The 13,046-nt window shown below is 38.1% G+C and overlaps 2 protein-coding genes across 5 annotated transcripts; both read left to right on the forward strand.

The window, feature by feature from the left end:
- Nucleotides 1-24: 24 nt before the first annotated feature.
- tsnaxip1 (translin-associated factor X interacting protein 1) lies at nt 25-4,822 on the forward strand. Of its 3 annotated transcripts, none has more exons than XM_020104902.2 (11): nt 25-214; nt 1,118-1,199; nt 1,597-1,737; nt 1,852-1,945; nt 2,296-2,492; nt 2,717-2,858; nt 3,224-3,390; nt 3,478-3,591; nt 3,674-3,756; nt 4,039-4,162; nt 4,625-4,822. In XM_020104902.2, exons 3-11 carry the CDS (start codon nt 1,657-1,659, stop codon nt 4,712-4,714), a joined length of 1,092 nt encoding a protein of 363 aa, XP_019960461.2. In that variant the 5' UTR covers nt 25-214; nt 1,118-1,199; nt 1,597-1,656; the 3' UTR covers nt 4,715-4,822. The 3 variants fall into 3 exon arrangements, with proteins under 3 accessions (XP_019960461.2, XP_019960459.2, XP_019960460.2); XM_020104900.2 differs by lacking the exon at nt 25-214 and adding an exon at nt 692-896; XM_020104901.2 differs by lacking the exon at nt 25-214 and adding an exon at nt 692-896 and having other exon boundaries at nt 3,227-3,390.
- Nucleotides 4,823-7,070: 2,248 nt separating this feature from the next.
- Nucleotides 7,071-11,889, forward strand: nutf2 (nuclear transport factor 2). 2 transcript variants are annotated; one of them, XM_069528584.1, is made up of 5 exons: nt 7,071-7,209; nt 9,537-9,656; nt 10,108-10,179; nt 10,528-10,626; nt 10,928-11,889. In XM_069528584.1, exons 2-5 carry the CDS (start codon nt 9,558-9,560, stop codon nt 11,039-11,041), a joined length of 384 nt encoding a protein of 127 aa, XP_069384685.1. In that variant the 5' UTR covers nt 7,071-7,209; nt 9,537-9,557; the 3' UTR covers nt 11,042-11,889. The 2 variants fall into 2 exon arrangements, with proteins under 2 accessions (XP_069384685.1, XP_069384686.1); XM_069528585.1 differs by lacking the exon at nt 7,071-7,209 and adding an exon at nt 7,226-7,464.
- The last annotated feature ends 1,157 nt before the right edge of the window (nt 11,890-13,046 follow it).

The raw sequence follows: 13,046 nt of genomic DNA on the forward strand, positions 1-13,046 counted from the left end.
TGGCCCGGTGTCGGTCTTCTGGAGCTGGGGGCTGAGAGTGAGAGGGACCGAGGGGAGAAAATAGCAGCGGTGTGACATCCCCGGATAAGCAGCAGAATGCACTGTAGGCTGGAGCGGTGCACTGTGGGTACTGTAGTTCAGCCACCCGTTCGCCTCCACGCTAACGTCCCTGGAAATGACTACAGAGCTCCACTGCGGTGACCCCCTGCTTCAGGTCTTTCACCGAGTGGCTAGGAAATGTAGTTTTTATTATTGGTAGAGGTTGAATTTATAGACATTTTTAGAAGATTATATAATTTAACGCTCGTTTTTTTTTAATTTGGTGCATGGTTGAGAGGAAGTGGAGCTCAAACATATTTGCTAGCAACTTGAAAATTAGCATGTAAGAGTTAACATTTTCAGAAGGAAAACAAAGTGTTTCAAAAAATAATAACTCAAATTATTTTAGCACTGTAGCATTTTTTTCTCATCTCCGCTTCCACCACGTTACGTTATGATTACTGGAAGTTGTAGTTTTGTGTGATGTTTTATTATTTTTTTTTAAACTACATTACCTATTTTATGACTTATTCATCAGATAGTTTAGAGTCAACGGCTTACCTTCTGGTTAAAGAGCAGCTCTGTCCCGCGGCATTTCCTGCAATTAACAAGAAAGTTCAAGTCTTACACAAGTGGGAATCTAGTTAGGCAGCGCCGCGGTCTGCTCTGTGGGTCCTGCTGCGGGCAACGTCCTTGTTACCATGGGAACCCATCCACAGTGCTAGCACCTGCGATGCTAATCTCGAGTTGAGTGACCAGGAGCCAACGCGTTGTCATCGAACCGTCGTGTAACCTCGAGAAATGTCGCCACGCAGAGGTGTCAAACTCCCGCCGCTGCCTCCGTCACGGAAACAGAGGCAAGTGAGGAAGAAGCAGAAGATGTTTCTTCACCGTCGCTCGGCTCGCCCCGGGTCTCTCCAGTTAGGGCAGGCTCAGGCACTTCCGGTGTCAACTGAATCTGCCGCTGATGTGTGAATCCAGCCGCCACGCTGTCCGAGAGCCGCACACAAACTCTCCAACAGCCGTGGCAGCCGTGGACAAACGTTCAGCTTGACTTAGCCCTGTGGTTTTGTTTCAGACTCACGAATGACCACGGAGTTCAGAATAACATTGTGCAGAAACCAGAGGAAGAACCACAAGGAGAAAGTGCGGCGAGAGAGGTAAGAAAAACATCAACTGGTTTAATTTGATTGCTGCTAAAGATGTTTAGTCAATGTCAATCGAATCAAATGTATTATTTATAGTGTTTTTCTTGGGCTCCAGCAAATGACAAAAATCTGTACAAAAGCATGTATCATGCAAGAAGCAGCAGAATAATAGTGCAGAATAAAAGTGAGTTGAATATTGCACCTGACATAAAAAAAAACATAAAAAATGAAAAACTAAAACTGTCATTAAAACCTAAAAACCAGGGTGTAAAATGTACCAGACAAAGTGCAAAGGTTATTGAGATACACAGACGAATCACAGTAAAGTCAAACGCCTGTCTTGTCTTTTGTGTGTATGTATCTTTATATACAGTCTATGGTATGTACGTGTTTGTGTGCGCCTTGTTAGTTGTGTGTTGCAGGCGGCAGTTACATTTACGCCGGCACAGGGAGAAAACCCCGGCTGCTGATGCACATGGAAAGCTATGTGAACAGGGAGCTTCATACTATCAGTCCCAATGAGCCAAAACACCAGGAACTGAAGCTGCAGGTGCTGTGGTTTATTTTCACAATACAACCAGAGACTATAACATACATGTCCATGTTCAGTGCACATATTTTATTGTTTCTCTCTATTGCTTATTTCCATCTGTCTTGGCCACAGGTGTACCGTCATATCTTTGGCTGTTTCATCAAAGAGTTCAAAACCTACCAACCCATTCTGTCTGCTATCAAAAAGGAATATGAAAACACTTTAGGTCAGTAGCTCTGCAAAACCCTGCCCAATCATTTAAATCATTTTTTTCAAATTATTGCCCTTGTACATTGACTCTTTTGAATGGATTCTGCAAAGAAAATGGCTGCATTTCAATATATTTTCACTTAATTTTTTTTTTCATTGGTTTAGTTTTATTTTATAATCTTCAATTTTCAATTGTTCAATTGTCATTTAATGTTTTAACAGTAACGATACAAAATGAAAAAAAATAAGTTGGAGAAGCTTGTTCTTGTTTTTTTCTATAAATCAACCATCATAAGTGTTGTCAATAATCTTCAGTCCATATAGTATAATAATAGATTCTTTATCTTGCATTAAACATCTGTTCAGCATTTCAGCAGGATCAAATCCGAGAGCTGGAACCTCTGCGATCTCATCTGCGGCTGGTGAGGGAGGAGTGTGAGAGGAAGATTCAAGCTCGCTTGAGAGAGGAACAGGCTGAGATTGGAGCCTTGGAAAGAGAAAAGCAGAAGTTGCAGAGGGACATTGAGGCCACGAGGGAGAAAGAAACGGGGATTCAGGAAGTGGTACATACCTCTATTTATTAAGTCATGTGACTTTTAAGGGCTTACAACATGGTGTGATTAATAAACAGATACATTCCTGTTTTTCCAATATTTATTGGAAAATGAAAAATGTTTTTTTAGTGTCTGTCAGTATTTTTTATAAAAGTTAAGTTCAGATCATAAGGTTGATTTTAGATTAGCCTCCTTTAACACCAGTCACCCTACTATCTTCCATTCCTCTCCAGGTAGAACATCTGCAGCATGAACTGTCTAACCAATATCTGCGATACCGGGAGGAGCGTGACGCCCGCAAGTTGCTGATTGGGCAGCTCAGTTACCTAACAAGAGCTTCTGGGAAAGAGGAGCATGCTGCAGATGAAAATACAGGTGAGCTATGTAGTAGGAAATCACATCACATTAGAAACTCACTCACAGACTAAAAATGCCTGGTTAACACAAACCAGTCGACTGGGGGGCTTTTTTCAGTTTTCAAAATCTACTTTGTTACAAAAAAAAAGAGAAGAGGAACCTTTTGATATGTCTTTTACATTTTTATATGTGGTGAGGTATTATGTGAGACCAAGTTAAAAAAAATCTTGTCTGTCTTTAAATACAAAGCAAAACGTATGATTGATTTCCTGAAGGATTTATTTTATGTTGATAATTTATGAATAAGAGATTTAACCAAATGTGAAAATATAAAACTTAAAAAAACAAGAATATTATGTTGAGAGCTGTTTCCCTTTTGAAAGAAGACGCCAAAGACCCAGAGGAGCTGCAGCTCGCTCTGAAGGTATGTCGGGAAGACCTGACTACATCCCAGGAGGAGCTCACCAGGATGAAGGCAGAGTATTGGGATGTTGTGCCACGATGCAACTGGGACAAACTGGAACAAACACACAAGCAGACACTTGTGCAGGTGCCTTATATACTGTACTCACAGTACACTTGTATACAATTCAGTATCTCAGAATTCAGCATTTAAATGATATCCACTTCTGTCCAGTTGAAGACGCTGCAGGGTGACTTTCATCAGCTGAAGAGTGAGTATGACGCCTTGCTGGAGCTCCACAAAGGAGGTGACGTGCAGGTTGAGGCACTTGACTCCACCACTGTGCAGGTATAGTACTTTACTTCACAAGTGGTCACAATATGCAATGTTGATTTTGTATGGAGCTGAGTTTCTCCAATTTCTTTTGTAGGTTGATTTGAGTGTGTCTAAAGGACACAGCCAGATTCAGTCCAGCCAGCGTGAGAGCGACACCCTCACTGTCCAGGAGTTTAGGTGACACAAAAGCACACATACGATTATAGTTCAGTTTATTTATACTGTCCAAAAGTACTTACAATCTCAACTACATACAACTACCTCAATTCAGTTCACTACACTACAGGGGTTTGTTGGTGGGAAGCACAGAGACACTGAGAACTACACACTGCAATGACAGGAAATGTTATTGATGTCAAAATAAAACAGGGAAATGCAATGTTATGTAGGTTATAGTCATGTTGCACTTCTCTGTCCATTTTTGTTTATTTCAACTGAGCTGTCTTTGTATGTGTGTAGAGAAGCCGTGAGCTCAGCGTTCCCTCTGAAGTCAGATGAGGAAATCAATGAACTTGTGCCCTTGGCTCAGAGTGAAGCAGACAGAAACAATGATGTCATCTCCTCCCAGACACTCTACAGCCTGGTAAGATCCCACAGAGGTTAATCAGAATCAGAATCAGGGTTTATTGCCGAGTAGATTTACACATACAAGGAATTCTCTATGGTGTGTTTAGTACAGTAAAGTATAGTGTAGTACAGTGTAGAACATGCACATCCTTAAAGATATACCTACCAATCACAGCAACACACACTACAACAACTGTGATTATTCCACTCAGTAGCGTGTCTGTAGTCTGACTTCTTCTCTCTTGTCTGTTTTGGAGATTTTAATAACTAAGAAATTCACAGTTATTCAACATCTATTAGCTCCAACTCCAATATGATCCAGTCAGCTTCAGATGTTTTAAGTGCACACAAGTGGTTCTGGCAGCTCAGGGCCACCTTAATAAGACAGTATGAGACATTATGTTGCTTTAGCCCTTATTTTTTTACCTGTCTGATTCTTTTCTAAAATGTCTCTTTCTCTACTTTGATTCTCCAACAGCTTGAAGAAGCTGGTGTGGCAGCCCAACCTCCAGTTCTTGACCAATCAGAGGAAAAAGTTGAATCAAATAGTTTTCCAGCCAGCGACTGATATAAAGTTGTAGTAATATTATTCGTGCCATTCACCTCTATTGTTATGTTCTCCTCACCATATAATGTCTTAGAAAACGCATTAAAAAATGTGATTTTTTTCTTAGTAGTTCAGGTGGACTTATATATTTTTTGCCCTCTTAATCTATTTATTATTTTTCTTGTAAAATGGACAAACTGGACCTGCACATAACAAAGCCATAGCACTACTTAAGGTAAAAAATATTACACATTGAACCTTTAACCTTGAGTTACCCATTCATTTCCAGACTGCATGAAAAACCACATCACATAGACCACATATGACAGTCATTGCACCCTGCTGTAGACATCCTGTTTACGCTTCATTTAATGCTAGGATTACTGTGTGACAGAGAGGTACGATTTCCATACAGAAAACCATTTAGAATGACCTGAGTTTGTGTATAAATGTATCTTAAATTATGCTCATATATTCTTGAAGAACAATTATAAAATAAACACAATTGTTGATTTGCATAGAAAAGCTTACAAAGTCATCATCAGTCCACATTTAGACAATCTGTCTACAAATCTATGTTTATAAAAACATCTCGATGAGAGATGTGACTATTATATGCAGGTGACCATGGGAGGAAGCTGCTAGTTTGAAAAAAAAAAAAAACACTGCAAGGATGAATTGTTTCGGAAGAACATGCAACTCTGTGTAACACAAAGGCACTGAATACAAGTGTTTTTAAAATAGCATCATAATTGAATATTCTAAATAGATTTTAATGTTATTATTATCACTATTGTTGGTGATTTAACAGATTATTTTATTTTTCTTGTGCACTATGTCTTTGATAGAAAGTAGGCCCCATGACTAATGTTGACACTATGTTCAGATTATCTAGAGGACACTGATTTTTTGAAACCTGTTTGTGTTGAAATTAGTATAATTTAAAATTATATAATTTCAAGCAAATGATGTCATGAGATCCATAAACATTACGTTCTTCATAAAAGAAAACGAAAGGACAATGCACGACTAGATACCACCTGTTGTTGAAGTTTTATTTTGTAGGAGGTGAGGAGACCAGACCAACTGTAGCAGCTGACTATAGGGTCGAGTTCATTTAAAAAATAAAATGATCAAAGATGAGTCAAAATAAACTACTAATACTATAATAGCAGTATATATACACATATTATAATATAATACGAATAGTTATCATTATAAATAATAATGCTGTAATATCAGTATATATACACATATTATAATATAATACGAATAGTTATCATTATAAATAATAATGCTGTAATATCAGTATATATACACATATTATAATATAATACGAATAGTTATCATTATAAATAATAATGCTGTAATATCAGTATATATACACATATTATAATATAATACGAATAGTTATCATTATAAATAATAATACTATAATAGTAGTATATATACAAATATAATATAATATGAATAGTTATCATTATAATTAATAATACTGTAATAGCAGTATATACACAAATATTATAATATAATATGAATAGTTATCATTATAAATAATAATACTGTAATAGCAGTATATATACACATATTATAATATAATATGAATAGTTATCATTATAAATAATAATACTGTAATAGCAGTATATATATACACACATATTATAATATAATATGAATAGTTATCATTATAATTAATAATACTATAATAGCAGTATATACACACATATTATAATATAATATGAATAGTTATCATTATAAATAATAATACTGTAATAGCAGTATATATACACATATTATAATATAATAGTTATCATTATAAATAATAATACTGTAATAGCAGTATATATACACATATTATAATATAATATGAATAGTTATCATTATAAATAATAATACTGTAATAGCAGTATATATACACATATTATAATATAATATGAATAGTTATCATTATAAATAATAATACTGTAATAGCAGTATATATATACACACATATTATAATATAATATGAATAGTTATCATTATAAATAATAATACTGTAATAGCAGTATATATACACATATTATAATATAATATGAATAGTTATCATTATAAATAATAATACTGTAATAGCATTATATATACAAATATTATAATATATGATTTGTTATCATTATAAATAATAATACTGTAATAGCAGTATATATACAATATTATAATATAATATGAATAGTTATCATTATAAATAATAATACTATAATAGCAGTATATATACACATATCATAATATAATATGAATAGTTATAATTATAAATAATAATACTATAATAGCAGTATATATACAATATTATAATATAATATAATAGTTATCATTATAAATAATAATACTGTAATAGCACCAACACGACCAACACGAATGTAAACAATCAGTGACGTGTAATGACTCCATCCCCCATGCTGCACCGCTCCGGTGACGCCGGGCACGTCCCTGGCAGCAGACACCGTGCGATCTGCAGCCGGCGGCCTCGGCGGTGGTGAGAGGTAAGTTGTTATCTCTCATTTCTAGGAAACGCTCGAATGGAGGAGTGAATGGAAACATGTGTGGAAACAGAGCCCGCGACTTTAGCCCGACGCTTGAACACGGACAGCGGAGTGTTCGGGGGGAGTCCGGCTGCTCCGGCCCGGGTCAGGGCTCGCGTCGGGCACGCCTATGTAGGGGAGCTATCTCCGGGCTCCAGAGAGCTGTGACCGCGGGCCCGGAGGAGGCACTTGGAGGAGGCACTTGGAGGAGACGGGGTATTTTTAGCCACCAGCGCACAGGCCAGCGTCAGACAACCAGCCCGTGTGTTAGCCCTCGGAAATACCATGTAAACGCTGGCTGACACGAGTCTCACTCGGGATTTTAAACCAGGCTAAGTTAGCAAACAAAACAGCCCACAGGCTAGTATTAGCCGGTTAGCTGCTGAGAGGAGCTTCTCCGTTTAATCGACCTCACCAAACCCGATTTCATTTCACCCTCGAACCTAATGTGAGCTGATGTTTGCTGGGTTTACTCCTCCGGGTTTTTGAGCTCGGGAGCAAGTATGGAGGGTTTGATGAGAGCACATGACCCGTGTTGTCACTTGGAGGCCTCGGTTAAACTCTGACATGGACACCGTGTGTGTGTGTTCGAAACCCTTTTGCAACACAACCCCATAAATATGTGTGGAATGTGTGCAACACTTTTGAGTTACGTGTATTTATATTTAAACCTGTTCTCACGGTTTGTCTTATACTTTAAAATTAGCTTGTTTATGTTGTTTCCCACTACGTTTAATTTGTTTATTTTACTTTCTCTGGCTTATAAAATACTAATGACACTAATAATAAGAATAATACTAGATTCATTCCATCCATTATCTATACCACTTGTACTGTTATGGTCATCAGGGACTGGAGCCACTACTACTACTATAATAATATAATAATACTATAATAACACCAATATAACAATGGTAGATTTAATATCTCTAATATGTTCATTCTATATAAGGATTTTATTGTTTTATTCTCTTTTATATATTTCTTGAATTGATTTCTAATTTATTTCACTTTTCTTTTCTGTTTTGCTTTTTTGGATTGTTGTCTTTTTTCTAAATACTGCCTCTAGTGTTAACCCACTGCAAACTGATGAGATAGCGTTTCCTTAGTCCCTGTTTTTACTGAGCGTCTTCATTTCTTAGTGCTCTGCTAAGCCCTTGCTTTGTGTGTGTGTGTGTGTGTGTGTGTGTGCGTGTGCGCGTGCGTGGATGGGTGTGAGTCTGTCTGGGGGAGGTACATGAGTGGCGGAGTTGTTTTTTTTGTTCAGCACTTTGTGTGAGATTTTGATCATATGAAAAGTCCTGTATAAATAAAGGCTGATTAATTGATTGAAGGAAAATTAGCCCTAAATATAACAGGGTGTAAACTTAAAGCATGTAAAACACAGATTTGAAATAAAAACAAGATAGACACCATATTCACTTTTTTTAGTCTTCATGTAAAAGTAAGTTTTGAGGACTGATATAAAAGATGACATCGTAGTCAGTCTGACTAATTGATAACAGAATTTCAGAGCCATCATAATTGCACGGTGCCCCAACTGTAGTTGTAATGTTTTATTGCAATGGGAAATTAAAGGCTGTTGCCTGCAGATAGAATAAAAAAATTAAATTGTGCTATTTGATGTGCAGGTCACGACTTTCTAGTCTGTTGCAATAGAAGCTACAAATACATGGTGTGAGGAGACTGGCTGTTCATTGTGCCAACATTGTCTTACAGCAGACTCGCTACTCACCAGCGGAACGTTATCATGTGGTTGTCGTAGCGCTCGGCAGGTTTGACTCATCAATCATCCGAGTGTGGTGTACACAGGGAAGGAGTCGAGCGTACTTGCGGTGCAGTGTATGAACCAGAAGTCGTCAATTTAATGTGACTCTGGATTGGCTATTTATTTGTAATGTTAATTATTTGTAATGTTATTATATTATAATATTATTTGTAATGTTATTATATTATAATATAATGTAATCTATAAGCCAACTTTATTTGGCTTGCACGTTAAAGAGCAACAGGAGTTGTGCCTCAGTGCTTGAGGCAAATATTCTTGTATTATTCAGTTGAACACAGAAAAATATAAAATGTGCATGGCAAAGCTCAGCAATCAATTGAAGCAACAATTATTCATCTGTTAAGGTGTGTTTTTCAGATGTGTTGTAAACTGGTGACTAGAAGAAATTGTAACATATGATCATTCTCACACTTTAATTTTTCCCCCATGTTTTTTTAATTTTTCTCCGCCTCCCACCATCTCTCTAACCCGGTCCCCTTCTGTCTCTCCATCTTCCCAGTGTGTTGCAGGGAGATTCAGGATGGTGGACCAGCCTCCGTGGGAGCAGATAGGTTCCAGCTTCGTGCAGCACTATTACCAGGTGTTTGACTCTGACAGAACACAACTTGGATGCATATATGTGAGTGTACCAGAAACATGTTTTTGTTGAGTTACGAGATGTGTCATCATAGGGATGGGCTGCAATTGCAGAGATTCGGGGAACGAAATGTAGCAAGTGCTCCTGCTGAGTGGAAGTCAGATTAAAGGTTTTTCATAAGTTCAGAGATAAATATAAAATAACAAGAATGAAATAATCAATTCACAAAATGTACCTTATTAAACTAAGGCAGAAAAAAAGTGAAGGAATTATGTTATCTTGAATTTAATGTGAATATGTTTTTATAAATGTGTGATACACATTCAAAATATCATACGAGATACAAGAGTGTTGCAGCTGCCAAGCAGAGATCGAATAGTAAGGACGTCAACAGTGCTAAATACCTGATGAAGTATGTCTAACTGAGATGTTGCATTTACTAACTCATTCCAGGTTAGTAACCTAATAACCACTGTGTTTCTGCTCCTCACAGATAGATGCATCATGCCTTACGTGGGAAGGACAACAGTTCCAGGGAAAAAGAGCAATTGTTGAGAAGCTCTCTGTGAGTTTGTTTGGTAACGTATTGCTTCATACAGAGGTAACAGGTGGTGGGGTGACCCCTAACCTTTTACTGTAAAATCAGTGGATACAGACAGCAGTCGGTAATCTGATTTACCTTTACCCTTTCTGGAACATGTATGTGGACATGCATGTGTTTGTGAGTTCAGAGATGATTAATTTACTCTTTCTGTTTTAGTTTTGAGGAAATAGTTAAAGATAAATGAGGGGATTCTTGGGTAAATCTTTCAATATCTGTTCTTTTTGAATATTTTTTTCTTGTATCAATAATAGATTTTTGGATTAATCTTTCTCTTATGTTTTTATCCTGTGTGTGTGTGTTTTTTGCCAGAGTCTCCCCTTCACAAAAATAGCGCATAGTATAACAGCGCAAGATCACCAGCCAACTCCAGACTGCTGCATCTTGAGTATGGTTGTCGGACAGCTCAAAGTAAGAAGCACAGGCATTCATGCTTTATTCAGAACATAATAAGATTTATTGTTGGACTGTTTGTTTATTTTAGTTTGATGTTGAAGTTAGTGTATTGGAAACTGTTAAATGTAGTTACGTAACATTTGTCTCCATAGTGTCTGGAGTTTGTATTATCCATTTCAAGAACTATTTCCTTCTTCTATTTCTTTCACTGAGTTGGATTTAAAATATGCACAGACAAAATACTTCATGTGACTCCATGTGATGCTGCCTCCATCTCAGTCTTTGTCCTGAACCTCTTCTGTGTGTTTGACTGCAGGCTGACGAAGACCCCATCATGGGATTCCATCAGAGTTTCATCCTCAAGAACATTAACGACGCATGGGTGTGCACCAATGACATGTTCAGGCTGGCCATCCACAACTTTGGCTAAGCCCGCTCCCCACTCTGGTGGGCAGGGGCAGCCAAAGTTAAGGTGCGAAGTATGGATGGATGGCGGGGAGGGAGGAGTCGAGGATGGAGAGAAGGGGGAAAACTCGTCCCTCCCTCCTGCTGTTTCATTTACGCCTGTCTGGAAAAACAAGCAAACACCGAATTTTCGATGTCAATCACTGAACCTCATCCAGGTGGGTTTTCAGGCCACCCCAGCCAGTAGAACTGCAAAGTGTTTGTTACTGAGAGCCGGCCGACCAATCAGGCGCCCCTGTCTGCCACTCTGCTGATTTGCATGACGCTGGGAGACCCTCATTACGATATCTACACTCAAGCCACCAGAAGGAAAAAACAGCTGACCAACGCCATTAACTCATCCTCTGCTCTGCTCCCCACCCTTCGTTACTCTATTCTAACCCGTTCTACTGTTGACTCCACTGCTGTCACCTCAGTTCAGGTAGCACTGTCGTTGACTGGTTTGTAGATCCATGTTCAGGTCCAGAGTCAGCTTCATCTTCACTTCTGACTTGTGTTGTAATTTGTTTTTAGATGACACTTGTGCATTGACTTTAGCTTGCCTTAGTGCATTTTACTGATTTTAATATTATTTTAATTCATTGTTAACTTTGCCATGATTCACTCCAGGTTTTTCCCTCGCAACCAAAGAATCATGGACAAAGCTTGACCCTGCTGTGTGATATGCTCTGATCTTACATACTCACACTCGCTCTCTCTCTCTCTCTCTCTCTCTCTCTCTCTCTGTCTCTCTGTGTCAACCTCAGACTTTCTCACACGTCTGGCATGGACTACAGCCACGATACACAATAAAACCTGGACTTTTTTTCTTAATGGTTGTGGGTTTGTCTCTATATCATTCTCTTTGACTAATTGTTTTCCCACTCGGTCTCGTCTGTGACTCCTCATGCAGGTGTTGACTTTAAAACAGACACAATGCTCATATTCAGGTTCATAAATGTAAGTATGGTTAGTACTTGGAAAGGTTTACATGCTCTAATGTTAAACACGTCACTTTCCTCACACTGTCCATTGCTGCAGCTCCACTTTTCAGCGTCTGTCTGAAACATTAATCTAGTCTGCTCTGATTGTTTGATTGGTAAACAGCCTCCAGCGTGTGGGGGAAATGTCGGGCTCCACCTGGCTTTGTTAGGGGACATTCCAGACTAGCCGCTAGGTGTGCATTATGCAAATGTGACATCACAATAGTATGGGAAGCATGGCCCGTACTACTGTGGAGGTGTTTCAGGAGCTTCAGTCGCTTCAGTGTTTTCTTTGGGGGAGAGGAGCTAACTTTACCACAGAGTTTAGACTTTTTTTAAAAACTTTTTTATAACTTTTACATTCACATAACACATTAGAGAAAAGAAAAAACTAAAAAGCATCATATGCCTCCCTCAAGTATAAATTACGATTGCTTTTTGGATCACTATTAATAACTGGGGGTTATTAGGTAGGTTCCATTGTCAGCTGAAGCTGTGACCAAATATTTTTGTGATTTTAAAAAAAGAAAAAGATAATTTGTATGTAACACAACTTCAAGTAGAACCAAAGTAGTCCCTCGAAGGTGCTACAACAGACTGTGTGACCAGTCAAAGGTGTTATCGTATGGAGCATATGATGTCATACTGTTGGTATGATTCATGTGTTGGAACAGCTGGTATTCATCTCTTCAGTTGAACTCTATTTCCTTCTAAAGTGATTTGCTGAGTGGATTGTTCACTGACTTCACTGTGAAGATTGCGTCAGTTACATTTGTTGTGTGCCTTCACGATCACTGAAGGGAGGACGCCAGACACGTGCACGTCTGGAAGAAGAGGCCAGTCACCCGATGTGCTCATGACTCAACCTCATGTGTTCATTCAACTCCAAGATCATTTAGAGGATGCTGGTTGTGGTGCTGTTGAGCTGCATTACTTTATAAAGACAGGTTCTCCTAATATTTTGGCCACCCTCATTGAAATCAGTGAGAAGGCACAATAATAAACACA

The sequence above is a fragment of the Paralichthys olivaceus genome, chromosome 7 (genome assembly GCF_024713975.1).
Source record: "Paralichthys olivaceus isolate ysfri-2021 chromosome 7, ASM2471397v2, whole genome shotgun sequence".
NCBI lineage: Eukaryota > Metazoa > Chordata > Actinopteri > Pleuronectiformes > Paralichthyidae > Paralichthys > Paralichthys olivaceus.

Bases quoted from the DNA above. Each gene is read 5' to 3' on its own strand.
- tsnaxip1 (XM_020104900.2), top strand. From the start codon at position 841: ATGTCGCCACGCAGAGGTGTCAAACTCCCGCCGCTGCCTCCGTCACGG. The intron at 2,493-2,716 runs GTACATACCTCT...ATTCCTCTCCAG, and splicing joins AAACGGGGATTCAGGAAGTG to GTAGAACATCTGCAGCATGA. The intron at 3,391-3,477 runs GTGCCTTATATA...ACTTCTGTCCAG, and splicing joins ACAAGCAGACACTTGTGCAG to TTGAAGACGCTGCAGGGTGA.
- nutf2 (XM_069528584.1), top strand. From the start codon at position 9,558: ATGGTGGACCAGCCTCCGTGGGAGCAGATAGGTTCCAGCTTCGTGCAG. The intron at 9,657-10,107 runs GTGAGTGTACCA...TGCTCCTCACAG, and splicing joins CACAACTTGGATGCATATAT to ATAGATGCATCATGCCTTAC. The intron at 10,180-10,527 runs GTGAGTTTGTTT...GTTTTTTGCCAG, and splicing joins CAATTGTTGAGAAGCTCTCT to AGTCTCCCCTTCACAAAAAT.